General features: G+C 29.6%; 4 protein-coding genes across 6 annotated transcripts; 2 read left to right on the plus strand and 2 right to left on the minus strand.

Moving 5' to 3' along the window:
- Positions 1-2769: 2769 nt before the first annotated feature.
- Positions 2770-7143, minus strand: LOC123290973 (probable dolichyl pyrophosphate Glc1Man9GlcNAc2 alpha-1,3-glucosyltransferase). Its single transcript, XM_044871379.1, has 7 exons — positions 6950-7143; positions 6617-6889; positions 6169-6325; positions 5147-5386; positions 4413-4518; positions 4064-4349; positions 2770-3148 (listed from the first exon to the last, which is right to left on the minus strand). Exons 1-7 carry the CDS (start codon positions 7006-7008, stop codon positions 2770-2772), a joined length of 1500 nt encoding a protein of 499 aa, XP_044727314.1. The 5' UTR covers positions 7009-7143.
- Positions 7046-7779, plus strand: LOC123291030 (transmembrane protein 60). Of its 2 annotated transcripts, none has more exons than XM_044871460.1 (2): positions 7046-7240; positions 7317-7779. In XM_044871460.1, the coding sequence occupies exon 2, from the start codon at positions 7343-7345 to the stop codon at positions 7739-7741; it is 399 nt and encodes a 132-aa protein (XP_044727395.1). In that variant the 5' UTR covers positions 7046-7240; positions 7317-7342; the 3' UTR covers positions 7742-7779. The 2 variants fall into 2 exon arrangements, with proteins under 2 accessions (XP_044727395.1, XP_044727394.1); XM_044871459.1 differs by having other exon boundaries at positions 7048-7240; positions 7309-7779.
- A 388-nt stretch (positions 7780-8167) lies between these two features.
- Positions 8168-8673, plus strand: LOC123291036. 2 transcript variants are annotated; one of them, XM_044871466.1, is made up of 3 exons: positions 8168-8364; positions 8423-8476; positions 8539-8673. In XM_044871466.1, exons 1-3 carry the CDS (start codon positions 8243-8245, stop codon positions 8552-8554), a joined length of 192 nt encoding a protein of 63 aa, XP_044727401.1. In that variant the 5' UTR covers positions 8168-8242; the 3' UTR covers positions 8555-8673. The 2 variants fall into 2 exon arrangements, with proteins under 2 accessions (XP_044727401.1, XP_044727403.1); XM_044871468.1 differs by having other exon boundaries at positions 8168-8360.
- A 459-nt stretch (positions 8674-9132) lies between these two features.
- Positions 9133-11783, minus strand: LOC123291005 (WD repeat domain phosphoinositide-interacting protein 4-like). Its single transcript, XM_044871422.1, has 8 exons — positions 11687-11783; positions 11536-11610; positions 11260-11452; positions 11007-11187; positions 10736-10944; positions 10140-10241; positions 9952-10070; positions 9133-9296 (listed from the first exon to the last, which is right to left on the minus strand). Exons 1-8 carry the CDS (start codon positions 11727-11729, stop codon positions 9187-9189), a joined length of 1032 nt encoding a protein of 343 aa, XP_044727357.1. The 5' UTR covers positions 11730-11783; the 3' UTR covers positions 9133-9186.
- Between the last annotated feature and the right edge of the window lie 1300 nt (positions 11784-13083).

Genomic DNA, 13083 nt, shown 5'->3' on the forward strand with positions numbered 1-13083 from the left:
ACCCTGCTCTTACATCCCTTATATGGACGGTGACACTTAGTTTTTTTCTTTTCTAATTCATTGCTAATATGTTTACTTTCTATTAAAAAGTTTTTTTTTAATTTGTTTTCATTCATTCCAAATGAAAATTATCAAAAACTTCCAAAATATGTCGTTTTTTGAGATTCCTCCATAAGAGCCAATGTATTTTATATCGATTTTTAATGACTTTTTTCTTAAAAATTTGCACGGATACCTAAGCTGAAATTTTAACCACATATTCTTTGAGTAAAAGACTACCTACAAACAAATTTTGAGCCTTTAAATCTAACATTGTTGTCATGCTCATACATCCTTAAATGTTTTCAATTACAAACTTTATATAAAATTTGATTTCCTTGAGTGTTTCATTCGTTTGTGTCGAGTTAACTGGCTTGGATCACCGTACGATTTATCACAATCTTCACAAGAAAAAGTTTTTTCTCTTGTGTGAATTAGTTTGTGTGTTTTTAAATTGCCTTTAGAAGCAAATGTTTTATCACAAACATCACAAGAATAAGGTCTTTCTCCAGAGTGAATTCTCTTATGTATATTTAAATAGCCTTTCTCATGAAATGATTTATCACAATATTCACATGAAAAAGGTCTTTCTCCAGTGTGAATTCTCTTATGTATATTTAAATGGCCTTTCTCATGAAATGATTTATCACAATATTCACATGAAAAAGGTCTTTCTCCAGTGTGAATTCTCTTATGTCTATTTAAATAGCCTTTCTGATTAAATGATTTATCACAATATTCACATGAAAAAGGTTTTTCTCCAGTGTGAATTAATTTGTGTATATTTAAAGATACCTTCCCAATAAATTTTTTATCACAAATATCACATGCAAACCGAAATTCTCCTGTATGAAATCGTTTGTGTGATTTTAAATTCCATTTATGAGTAAATGATTTATCACAATTTTCACATGAAAATGGTTTTTCCCCGGTGTGAATTAGTTTGTGTAATTTTAAATTCCATTTATGAGTAAATGATTTATCACAATTTTCACATGAAAATGATTTTTCTCCAGAGTGAATTAGTTTGTGTGCATTTAAATTGCTTCTTGAGGTAAATGTTTTATGACACTCTTCACAGGAAAAATGTTTTCTTCCAGTGTGAATTCGTCGGTGTGAAATTGCACTTATTTTAGTTTTAAATGTTTCATCACAATCAATTTCTTCTTCCTTAATTATTAATACAGTATGTAATTGTTGTTCAAGTTTAATATGTTCATTCTCTTCTATTGTTTCTTCTTTAATAAGTTCTTCATTTTCTTCAAATGTTTCTTCGTTTATTATAAATTCAGTTTGATTTAAACTGTTTTCAAGTTTAATGTTTTCTTCGCGTTTAATATTTTTATAATTGTCCGTCCAAAATTCTTCATTCTCTTCTATTATTTCTTCTTTAATAAGTTCAGGTATCATTATTTCATTTTCTTCGAATGGTTCTTCTTTTATTATAAATTCAGTCGGATTTAATTTATTTTCAAACGTAATGTTTTCTTCATGGAAAAACTTATTATTAATTTCATTCATAGAATTATCCATTTTTTTTTTTGTGTTTTTATCACAATAATTCGTAATAAATATTTATTTTACATATGAATGGACGTTATGATGTAAATTTTGAAAATTTGAGGCAGGAACAGGATAAGTATGTTACTAAAAAGGGAGACAGTGTAATGGCCGCTGTACTGTCACTTTAGGGTGCGTTCCACTAAGTCTACACACTTCTCAAAATATTTCTTCAGCCGTTCCACATGATGTCGTTATGTGAGCGGCAAAAATGTCACTAACGACGTCACAATTTTCTCTCACACCAAGCTCACAATACAATAGACCTTTTTCACATTTTTTTCTTATTTTTAAGTGAAAGTAAATGTCTTGATAAATGGGCTATTTTTTCCCAGATTTTTTTTGGAGCCATATGACCGAGAAAACAGACAATGAAAATCATTAAAATTCAAATTGACGAAATCGATCCGGAAACACACGATGTTACACGAAGGTTGGTTTGACGTCATTTAAAGTTGATAATAGTGATATATTAATACAACTGTTGACACTGTTTTATTGTCATTGCTTGTTGGATTGACATCACAGATCACGTGTGCGGTGGAGCCAAAAAAAAATCGTTTGAAATTATTTCAAATATTGTGACTTTTTTACATAGCATTAATTCATTTGAGAAATTTCGAAATTCGTGTTAGTGCAGTTTTACTGTCATGGACTCCCCGCGTATTATATTAATTTTAGAATTTTTTTAAAGAAACGGAATCATGTAACGAATTGAGCGGGTAACATATTATATTTAATATCTGGATGACCGAGCTTTGCTCGGTATTCTTAAAAAGACACAAATTTTATCACTAATAGAAGACCGTTTTAAATGTCTCCACACAAATACCAATTTGAATCATTAACTACGATATACACCAATAGATGTCAGGAAGAGTTATAATTTGCATTGTATTTCATTAACTACGATATACACCAATAGATGTCAGGAAGAGTTATAATTTGCATTGCCGGTTTCAGTTTTTCATGAAAAAACGAATAAAACGACGTTTTTTTTAAAATGAAACCTTCTTAGATCGACTTATCGCCCCAAAAAACCCCTACATACTCATTTTCATGAAAATCGTTGGAGCCATTTCCAAGATCGTAAATATATATATACAAGAATTGCTCATTTAAATATATAAGATTAATATTAACAAAACTTAATATATTATTGAACCAAATTTATTTAATTGTTAAAAATTGTACATAATATCGTATAGAAAAAAAAATAACACCCAATGAACAATAAACAGATGTTAACATTAATGGTAAAAATGGTAATTTTTCATCAAATTTTAACATAAAATGTAAAACATGTTCGTAAATAAATAATGGTATTAAACCTATAATATAAAATAATTCCATTAGATTTAACACACGTATAATTGGTTCACGTATTTTACGTATCGTATAATATACAAAAGTTGTGTAAATTAATAATAGTAACACTTTAATTGTAAGTAGATTCTTTGGATATAATAATGGAAATAATGAATAATGTCCAATTGTTGTTAATAATAAAAATAATTTTCCATCATCTTTATAATTCACAGCCACAATACTGTAAAATAGAAATTAAATTTTATACAAATAATTTAATCTACTTGGGAGGCAGCACCACAGTTAAGAGATAGTAATTCGAGAGAAAAATTATCTGGTTATTTACCGATAATGATTTTTAAGTTTGCAGCTCAATTAGGGAAGAATTTATGTATTTCCATAAAAATCGCGAAGAAAAATGATATTTCAACATAAAAGAGGGTGAATGGCAATTGTTGGGAAGATGACACTCCCAGATGGCACTTTCTTGATATTAACTCAAGCTACATTCCAGTTTTCAAAGATAAAGCCTTAAAAACGTAACCAAAAGACACTAACATGACTCACACACATATTTTCAATCGTCTAACTCAATTTTGAGAGGCTTTGGGGAAGCGCAAAGCCTAAAAATATCGAAAATCTATTATATTTCGACATAAAACAGAGGGAAGATGTTGACACACCCAAAAGACCCTTTCTTGACATAAACTCAAACTGTATAACGATTTACAAACCTATGGCTCAATTTGGAGGGGCTTAATAGGAGGGAAAAGCCATAAAAATGTAGAAAAATGCAGTTTTTGCACTAGGAACTAATATCGATCCGCTTAATAAACAACCCTTCATATCCAATTTCTTTACATTTCAACTAAAGGGGGTTTTACTGGATGGTCCCAAAAATAGCGGAAAAAATCAGAAATCTCTGAAACTCCAAAAGTTTTTTACCGAAGTAGGATAAAGCGAGACGAGGACAGACAAAAGACCACAAGTATCACCTCCACATTATTGCTCCACGCCCGACTTCATGCTACTTCGCGAGAGTTTGGAAGAGGCTTTAGGTATTTTTCTAAATTGTTCTCTAGCTTCAATTAGTTGGTAAATACAAAATAGGTAACATTTTAAGAAGCCTAAAACTCTGTACGAAATTTGAGCTCACCTGAATGGAATAATTAACAATAAAATTGCTTTTTCATGTACATGCCATCCAAAAAGAAAACTAACAGCTGCACATAGTACAATTGCACGTACAAAATGTAATGCCTTGAAATGTTTTGGTAAAATCCATAATTTTATTAAAATTGGTAACATTATAAAGAATGTTAAAAGGAATGTTATTAATGGTGTAATTGTTGGTAAAATGATATGCGAATATTCTTGTACTAAACCACCAGTCATTACAGCCGATGTGTTGTTTGTAGGAATTTTCATCCCTACTTTCCCATCTAGAATACAAGTTCCTCATATAATAATAATAATACAATATTATTAGATTTAAATGTACTTACATAAAATAACTGCAAATTTATCTAAAAAATTGTATAAGGCCCAAAAATTTGGTGCCCAATAAGCATGGCACAAGCCACGTTTAAATGGAAATAATCGCGAAAACACCTAAAAAAAATCCCGATTAATGGGTATATAATTATATATCACACAAAATGGCATGAAATATACTATTCCAAATTTTAAAAAAAATTCAAAGATGGTTATATACACAGGCCCGTGCGCAGGAATTATCTAGAGGGGGGAGTTCCAATTTTTGTTCATTAAGGTCATAAAGTCAATAAAAACAAGAAACTTTGTTAAACTTAAAATCATGCGCATCGACCTCAGCACTGCGATATATATTGAGCGAGGCTAAACCTATGTTTTGAGACGACGCAAAATTGAAAAGAAGCGTTCATTCGTCGCTATTGTCACAACTAAAACTGCCAGAATGGGAAGCATTTGGTAGACGCGTTTGGAAACGCATTTTCATTGCAAATATAGAGTGTTTCAAGTGAATTTTTGACGTTCTACGTGGCAATGCATTTTCGTAAAGTTTAATTTCATCAATTTCGATAAAACAAAAATCGTCCAAAATTGAAGAGCTAATAGTCTTAATTGGCTACAAACCACATACAAACAGACTATGAAGGCGAAAACTGATGAAGAATCCCGCATTTATTTGGGTGAAGCAGCTCCTCTTACCTTTAACGACATCTTTGGATATTGTCGTTTAATAAATATTTAATCTTACCTGTGGAATATGATTATAAAATGGCGCAAATGTAAAATATACAACTGTTAGAACAATAACACCCAAATTAAATAGACGTAATAATGAAAATGATTTCCATTTAACACGTCCATCTTTATTATTTTCCGTAAAACAATAATGACGTAACAGATAGATTATGTAAACAGGTGCAATATAAGCATAAATATGTTTCATACATAATAAAATTGCAAACCAAAATGCACTCATACGATATTGATTCTGTAACGAAAATAATTCATTTCAAAATCTGAATTGACTATCTATTTTTTGAAGGCGTCTTATAAAGGATTTCACGAAGCTTAACATACAACCTTGTATAGAAAACAGTGGAGTTTTTAGTTTAAAATCCATTTTATACTGCATAATTTTTCAGGAGTGCTTTGATATCAACGGACTTCGGATCGGAGAGGTCGTCAAAGTAGGCTTGCTCAAGTGAGATCATCTACTCATGGAAAGAGGTGGTCAGTGTCAGAGAAGATATCGTTTCTTCCTTTTCAACACTGTGACAGTTAAAATAATCGTGATGCATTGGTAGGCCCAGTCGTTAAGTATACCCACCGCCTAGCCAGTGTCCTGTAGTATCCGCAACGATTTTGCCTATAAAGAGGACTTTTGCTTATAGAGAGAAGCTATATAAGGTCTTCGACAGTTTTGGACAATTTCTATCAAGCTCGCCGGTTGCACCATTCCCTGAAAATAGATTAACTGAAATAGTGTCCAAGAACTTGGAACATGGGTCTAATAATCAAGAAATTGATTTTTCGAGCAAATACTACGACAGGAAACATTTCAAATTTTTTTATTAAAAGATTAGTTTTTGGAAGAAGTTTAACCATTTTTCGAGCTCTAGCACTCCCTTACGCCTTCTTTGCGCTTTCTAGTTTTCTGTTACTTAATTATGAATTCAAATTTTAATTTTTCACTGTTTTCAAAGGATTGTTCTTTGTGGAATCCCTTCATTTGATACCTCCAAACCCATTTCTTTACGGAATTAAATTTACCTCAATCATGTTGGCAATCGATAATAGTAGAATTCCAAACATAATCCCATTATATTGAAAATGAATATGATCAACCATTAATAAGCCAATATTTCCAAATAATATTAAAAATAATTCATTTCGATACTGAAACGTTTTACCAAAACTTCGACTGCATCTGTAATATTATAGGAACGTAATATGACGATAGTGGTCGTTCTACCTTAATCCAATATCAAATCTAGTAAAATCTAGACCTTTTTGCAGCTTTATACTGTCTTTTTTTAATAAAGAAAAATAGTTAAGTTATGCATTATAAAAAAATTGGTGACTATATCTAGCGCCAAAAACAACTTGAACAAAGCAAAATTTTGTGAACTTCCAGTTTTAAAATTGTACACGTAAATATATACATGCTCATAAAGATTATCCCCTAGCGCCTATACTAAAAAAAACTGACATTAATTACCTACAACACCCTAACGCATACACAAAATCAGTAAAAATAACTGATAATCGTTGAAACAGAATCGTATTATATGATGCATAGTTTAAATTACTAATTTTTAACATTTCTGGATCAAAATACTTCGCAATATGCGACAAGAGAAATTCAAACCATGCAAATAACGGTGGATAATCTAGCGTCCATTCTGAAGTCTGCTCAAAATACCATTTATTTACTGGTAAACTGTGTGTTATTGCGAGCCAATTTCGATGTACTTCGAAATCAGTCGAATGGCTAAAAGAATTTAATTTTTTAAATAATACGATTTAAGTATAATTTTTGTTTATTACTTACTAAGCTGGTATTAAGAGTAACTTAATGCAAGTTAATAACAAAGTACATTCTATAATCATTTTGAACGGAAAAGTGAAAAAATTTCTAACATAATTCGAATACCGGGATCACATCTATATAACATGCTGTACAAAAACAGCTGTTAAGTGGTGGTTCCATAACAGATACAGAGATAAAAAATGTACTTGGAAAAATCATCAAATTCATTGTAAAAATTAGTGAAAATGATTTTTTCAAGGGAGTTTAACTATGATGAAAGTTATGGGAAATACGTAAAACTAAAATAAAGAGGTAAGAAAATATAATTCGAATAATTATATTCAAAATAAATTTTTAACATATTTTGACATTAATCATAGAGTTCTAGTTGATATCTAGATTGTGTAAACAATCATGGCGGTGTTACATCGTGGTCTGTTCACATGGTTTATTATTGCGGTATTTTTAATTCTACTATGTCTACGATTAGAATCACGTACGGAATGGAATTGGTTTATTGTATTTGTACCGATGTGGTTGTATGATAGTATACTTTTAATTTATGTGCTATTTCATTTAATTTCACATTGTAAACATGGGGTAGGTAGTGTGCGTCAAGCCTTACATTCGCATATATGGTATATTGTGGCGGTTATTTTAAAAATGATCGCACAAATAATGTTATGTTTAAAGTTACAATATAAACAGTTAAATATATCTGTGTATGAAGTGATGATTCCTGTATGGATATTATTGCCAATTATGGTTGTAGATGTTACAGTAAAATTAGTTGTATCTACGAGAGGTTTTTAATAATTTTTTATATGAAAAATAAATTTTTAAACTACAAATATGCATGTATTATTTTACAATACCTACTATCAGTCCTAAATCGGTTAATCATGTATCGTGTATAGCGGACTCAATCACAAAATGGCCCAAACCAGAAAAATCGAGAATTATTATGGAAATAGAGGAAGTATCAAAAGGTTAATGGGAAATATGCTATAATAAATAACTTTTATTTTTTTCAATCACCTTGGAGAAATGATTTTTATCCATGTTATTACATTTCCTTTGATTTCGATTTTTAAGTTTTTATCACGCTTTTCAATTCCCCTGTTCGGTGGATGACTTAATGAGTTTGGTCCCTATACCGAAAATCTCTTCAAAATATAAAGCGTCATAAGTCCGAATAGAATGCTCTAGATTATTTTTTACTATTTTAGTCTATGATTTTTGCATGTGTCAAAGTCAAACAATCATTAAATTAGGTTATGTAATATTTACGAAAATTTTATATAATTAATAATAATGGCAGTAATTTTAAAAGGCTGGAGATTTGCCGTATTCTTAGGAGTAATAGTTGGAGGTATCGGTTTAACGTTATATCCAGTAGTTATCGATCCAATGATTAGTGCCGATAAGTACAGTAAGTGAAAAATACGGAGTTAGAATCGTCTTTTCTTTACATTTGCATTTTTGTTTCTACAGAAAAAATTCAAGAGGAAGCATCGAAACAATTACGACCGCGTACACCCCCAAATTGTATGTTTACATAAATATGGGACTTTTAAATTTAATTGTAATTGTTATTCTTTTTTTTTCAGGAACCCATACAACTAATTTTTAATTATTTAAGTAATTTGTAATTTAAGTAGAATAAATGATTTGATAAATCGAAAAATTGAGATTTTATGCACTCCTTTACCGCATATTTCAGTAATTATTCAAAGGATTCTGCTAAAACTATAGTTAATTTTTAATCCTTAAAAATTTAAAAGTCAAAGATAAAAGATCGCGATTGTACGACGTATTTTGTTAAAATCTTAATTTTTTAGATCATATCTTTTTTTGGCCGACGCGTAGGTTTTCTTAAAAAGTCTAAAAACATCAAAAACACGAAAATTACTGCTACAAATCATAATTTTTAACAATGGGACCGTGATTTTCCAATTTCTTTTTTGACACCATTTAGCTAGTCTTTATATGAAAATAGTCAATAAACTGACCTCTTCAATTTTCTGACGAAAATCGATAATTTTGACTTCAATACGACCATTTGGGTAAAACGTTAGTTATGTAATTTCATTTTACTGAAGTTTTACGATGTGAAACCCAATAAGGTCTTGCAAGGATTCATAAAAAAAAAAACACACAAAAATTATAAGAACAAATAATCTGATATATATTTTTTAAAATTTTCAATACAAAGTTTTAAAATAAACGTATTTTGAGATCATAATTTGTGTTCAATTTTAAAATTCTTCATCATCACAAAGATCTAAAAATACATCGAATGCTTGTCTATTGCAATTTCCCTCAATATTAAATATATATTTATGAAATGTACCATCGAGGCATACCGCTACAAATAAAGAAAACAAAAATTTTAGATAACTATTTTGGAAAGAAATGTTGAGGGAAAGGTAAAAAACGGCGAATAATTAGTTTAAGTCTAGTGGGAACACTTCAAGGAGGAAATAAACAGATATAGCTTCACCAAAATACAAAGTATGCAGGGTAGAGATAAGGAAAATTATCTCTGTATTCAAAGTGTCCACGAAAAGCAGAAAATTGGTGGCGCTGCTGTAGCAAAAGTGTAAGTTTTAAAAGAAAGTAATAAGAGCAAGGTATAAATCTAAACAAGTTGTTAGGGAAGGATAGAGAAGTTCACATCAAACACAAAGAAATAAGCCTATAAGAGTAAGGTAAAGATGTTAAAGAAGGATAGATAAGTTTAGATCAAGTACCTTTTGCTACACAAACGCCACTCTGGTCAATTTTAGAACTGTTATTTTTAACACTATTTTACTTTGACCCCTATTTAAGAGGGATCACTTACCTCTACGGTAAATAATACAAAATCTGCAAACATTATAGACCACAAAAACGATTAGCAATTATATAGAACGAAATATAAACAATTTTAACAATACGTATACTAAGAGAATAAGACACATCTGGATAAACTGATGTAGGAGAATTTCAGTAAAATCAGAGATGTATGGAAAGAAACTTACCAACAACAGAACTGCTTGGACCAAACGCACAAATGCATGCACATTCTGGGGGTACAGTAAATGTTGCTAGAGCCCATTGTGATTCACCATAATTACCCAAAATACCCATATTAGAAAGACTGGAACAAAAAATTTTTGACAATTATTACACTAATGGGTTCGAAGGCACAAGCGAGTGAAAGACTTACGCAGAACGTCGATTCAATCGAGTATCTTTTAAAGCAAATATATGTACAGTTCCTTTGTCACTGGAACAACATAAAAAATCTGAATCTGCACTAAAATTTATGCTGAAAAGAAAAGACAAATAAAGTTAGCAAGTTTTCTTTAATAACACAACTCGCAATCGAGGAAATAAAACCGAAAAAAACAGTCTGATCGAGGAATTGGAATCGACGCCAGTAAATTTTTATGGAGGCAGTAGAAAATATTTGTCTGAGTGTTGGCATTTTTTAATTAACGTCAAAAAACAAAATGCGGATTTTAGACAAAAACTTAGATGAAAATAGAGATTATTTTATGATTCCGGCCAAAAATTTAATTAGGCAGCCATTAGATTTTATATTTTGGACAATTCTAAACACATTTTGACTCTTGTCATTTTTTATTTAACCTTGCCGTTTTCGATTAGTAAGCGTAATCTAATGACGCCCAGTTGATTCTCGATTATCGTAGAAACATTATGAAAAATGCTTGTTTATTCGAACTTTCTGAATCATAACATATGAAAAACTCTTCATTTCCAAGAAGGATTCTACGCAATGCTGTAAATTAAAAACATTACCAGTAAACGGTGGCAGTATCTGAACCTCTTCGTAATTCAACTAATTGTATCCGTCGTGTTGTATCCCATACACGAATTAATGTACCTTTCGTAGAAGCTGTCGCAACTAACGTGCCTTGCATATTTAACGCAATACATGCTAATTCACCTTGATGTGCGTTTATTGTCACTGGAGCACTAGATGTACCAGCTTCGGTGTTTGCTAAATCCTAAACATTTAAAATATTAAACTTCAATTTAAAAACTGAATCCCATTTTTTTAAATACTCACTATAATTTGGATACTTCCAAGTTTACGTCCAGGAAAAACTAACAATTGTCGTTCTGATGAATCTGTATATGGCGTTACTTCTAACAAGCCACGCAAATTGTCACGAGTTTCAAATTTAAAAAGGAAATTTAATGTCAGATTATTGTAAACATAAATACAATCTCTTGTGCCGATGAAAAGTCTGAAAAATGGAAAATTAAATACGATTCAAGTTATGAAAAGAGATCAATTATCATTTTTTCGGGAAACTTACTTATCTGTATTTAACCGTACCACTTTTATATCTTCAGGTAAACGAATTTCCGCATGTACTTTACGAATTTCATCGTTGTACATAATAACAGCATTTTTTAAAAATTTTGGTCTGGATCCACCCGACACCAAAAATTTTAGATTACCTCGATGTAATGTTTCACATTGTGATAAACTTCCTAAAATATCACTATCTATGTCCCCCCAAAAAATATTGAACAAAAATGAATGAAAAATTCAAGGTTCTTTTTATATATAAATTATACAGTTACTTTACCTATTCGTCGTAATTCGACCAATGGTTCAATATTATAAATTCGTAATCCATTTTCCAAGCAACAATTAAAGCATGCTAATATTAAATCGAAAATATAAATATTAGAAAATTTAAAAATAAAGAATGAAAATATGAAAATAATTTGTCTTACATTTATCTTCATTAAATTTTAAACTGATTACTTTTTCACCCATTATAATTAACTAAATATAACTACTAATTAATATTAATTGAATTACATTTCACATTTAAAATACATATTTTAATATTGAATTCAATTAAAAATATTATTATTATTTTTCATTATTTACGCATGTGATAAATATTTATTATTGTTCATGAATGAATATTGTTTGGTTACATTTTTGTGTGTTTATTTATCTTTTATCTTTGTCTATTTTATTGTTTTGTAATTAATAGTTTACTCTCTCTTTTGTAATTTACATGTGTAATAGTAATTTATAAACATATTTATGATTTTTTGATATGTAAAAATCAGCTGTGCTTTGTTCTTTGTCAGTGGAATTGTACCGATTTTCCATCAACTCGATTGTTTTATCATAGAGAACACAGATTATAATTTATTACATAAATAGATAGGTAACTCTGCTTTACATGAAATGTTGTCCAAAAAGCCCCCTGGAGTAAGGCACTTACAGTAAACTATTTTTTTTAAATGGTGGGAATTAGGTACTATTTGAAATATTTTCTATTCAGGTTATCAGTTTTTTTTTTTTAAAATTTTTTTGTATTTATTTGTCTATTTAAATATTGTCTATTTATTTTGTATTTAAATAAAATAACAAATATTAATAAAATAATAATTTATTGCAATATTTGAAATAATATAGCATTTATTTTAATATTAACATTATTAATAACAATTAATTATTAGTTTGATGTAAGTTAAATGCAATGTAAAACCATTTTATTTCGTTAATAGTCAATTATAATCACGAATAAACAATAAACTAATGTAATCAACACAATTAACAAGACCTAAGCGCTAAAATAAACTCAGTAATAAAAAAATCGGAAAATAATATAAACACACCTAAAACAACTAAAAACAATTGAGAATACACACAAAGAAATTTAACGAATTTTAATGACAAGAAAATGAATTTTGAAAGGCGTATTGTTTATTTATTTAAAAATATATAAAATATTGTTTCCCCAACAACCATGGAAAAACGAGTGCCGGTCGCTTGTTATGAGTTTCATTATAGGAAAGTATAATTGCCATGCTTTTAACTAACGTATATTAGTTTTTCCAAATTAATTTTAAGAAAATTAGCCTTGTTACATAATAAAGCATGATCATGTTAGAAACGCTAACTTTAACAGCTCAAATCTATAAATTTAACACCGTAAGGCCACGTGATTCAATATTTTGAGCACGGCACCGATCACAAGGTTCACAATGAAGTATTATGAACGAACGTGAGTGATCTGAAGAACAACAATTCACAAATCCGTTGGTCAAAAAAGCGAATTAGAACAAAAAGAATTAATTACAAGTGCAACGAAAGACATATAAACAGCCGA

Source organism: Chrysoperla carnea, chromosome 1 (assembly GCF_905475395.1).
Source record: "Chrysoperla carnea chromosome 1, inChrCarn1.1, whole genome shotgun sequence".
Classification (NCBI taxonomy): domain Eukaryota; kingdom Metazoa; phylum Arthropoda; class Insecta; order Neuroptera; family Chrysopidae; genus Chrysoperla; species Chrysoperla carnea.

Coding starts and splice junctions, on each gene's coding strand:
- LOC123290973 (XM_044871379.1), bottom strand. CDS start 7,008: ATGATTATAGAATGTACTTTGTTATTAACTTGCATTAAGTTACTCTTA. Junction 5,387..6,168: donor CGATTGCCAACATGATTGAG/GTAAATTTAATT, acceptor TTTTCGTTACAG/AATCAATATCGTATGAGTGC. Junction 4,519..5,146: donor TTTATAATCATATTCCACAG/GTAAGATTAAAT, acceptor GATTTTTTTTAG/GTGTTTTCGCGATTATTTCC.
- LOC123291030 (XM_044871460.1), top strand. CDS start 7,343: ATGGCGGTGTTACATCGTGGTCTGTTCACATGGTTTATTATTGCGGTA.
- LOC123291036 (XM_044871466.1), top strand. CDS start 8,243: ATGGCAGTAATTTTAAAAGGCTGGAGATTTGCCGTATTCTTAGGAGTA. Junction 8,365..8,422: donor AGTGCCGATAAGTACAGTAA/GTGAAAAATACG, acceptor TTGTTTCTACAG/AAAAAATTCAAGAGGAAGCA.
- LOC123291005 (XM_044871422.1), bottom strand. CDS start 11,729: ATGGGTGAAAAAGTAATCAGTTTAAAATTTAATGAAGATAAAT. Junction 10,945..11,006: donor TTGGAAGTATCCAAATTATA/GTGAGTATTTAA, acceptor TTAAATGTTTAG/GATTTAGCAAACACCGAAGC. Junction 10,071..10,139: donor CGATTGAATCGACGTTCTGC/GTAAGTCTTTCA, acceptor TTTTTGTTCCAG/TCTTTCTAATATGGGTATTT.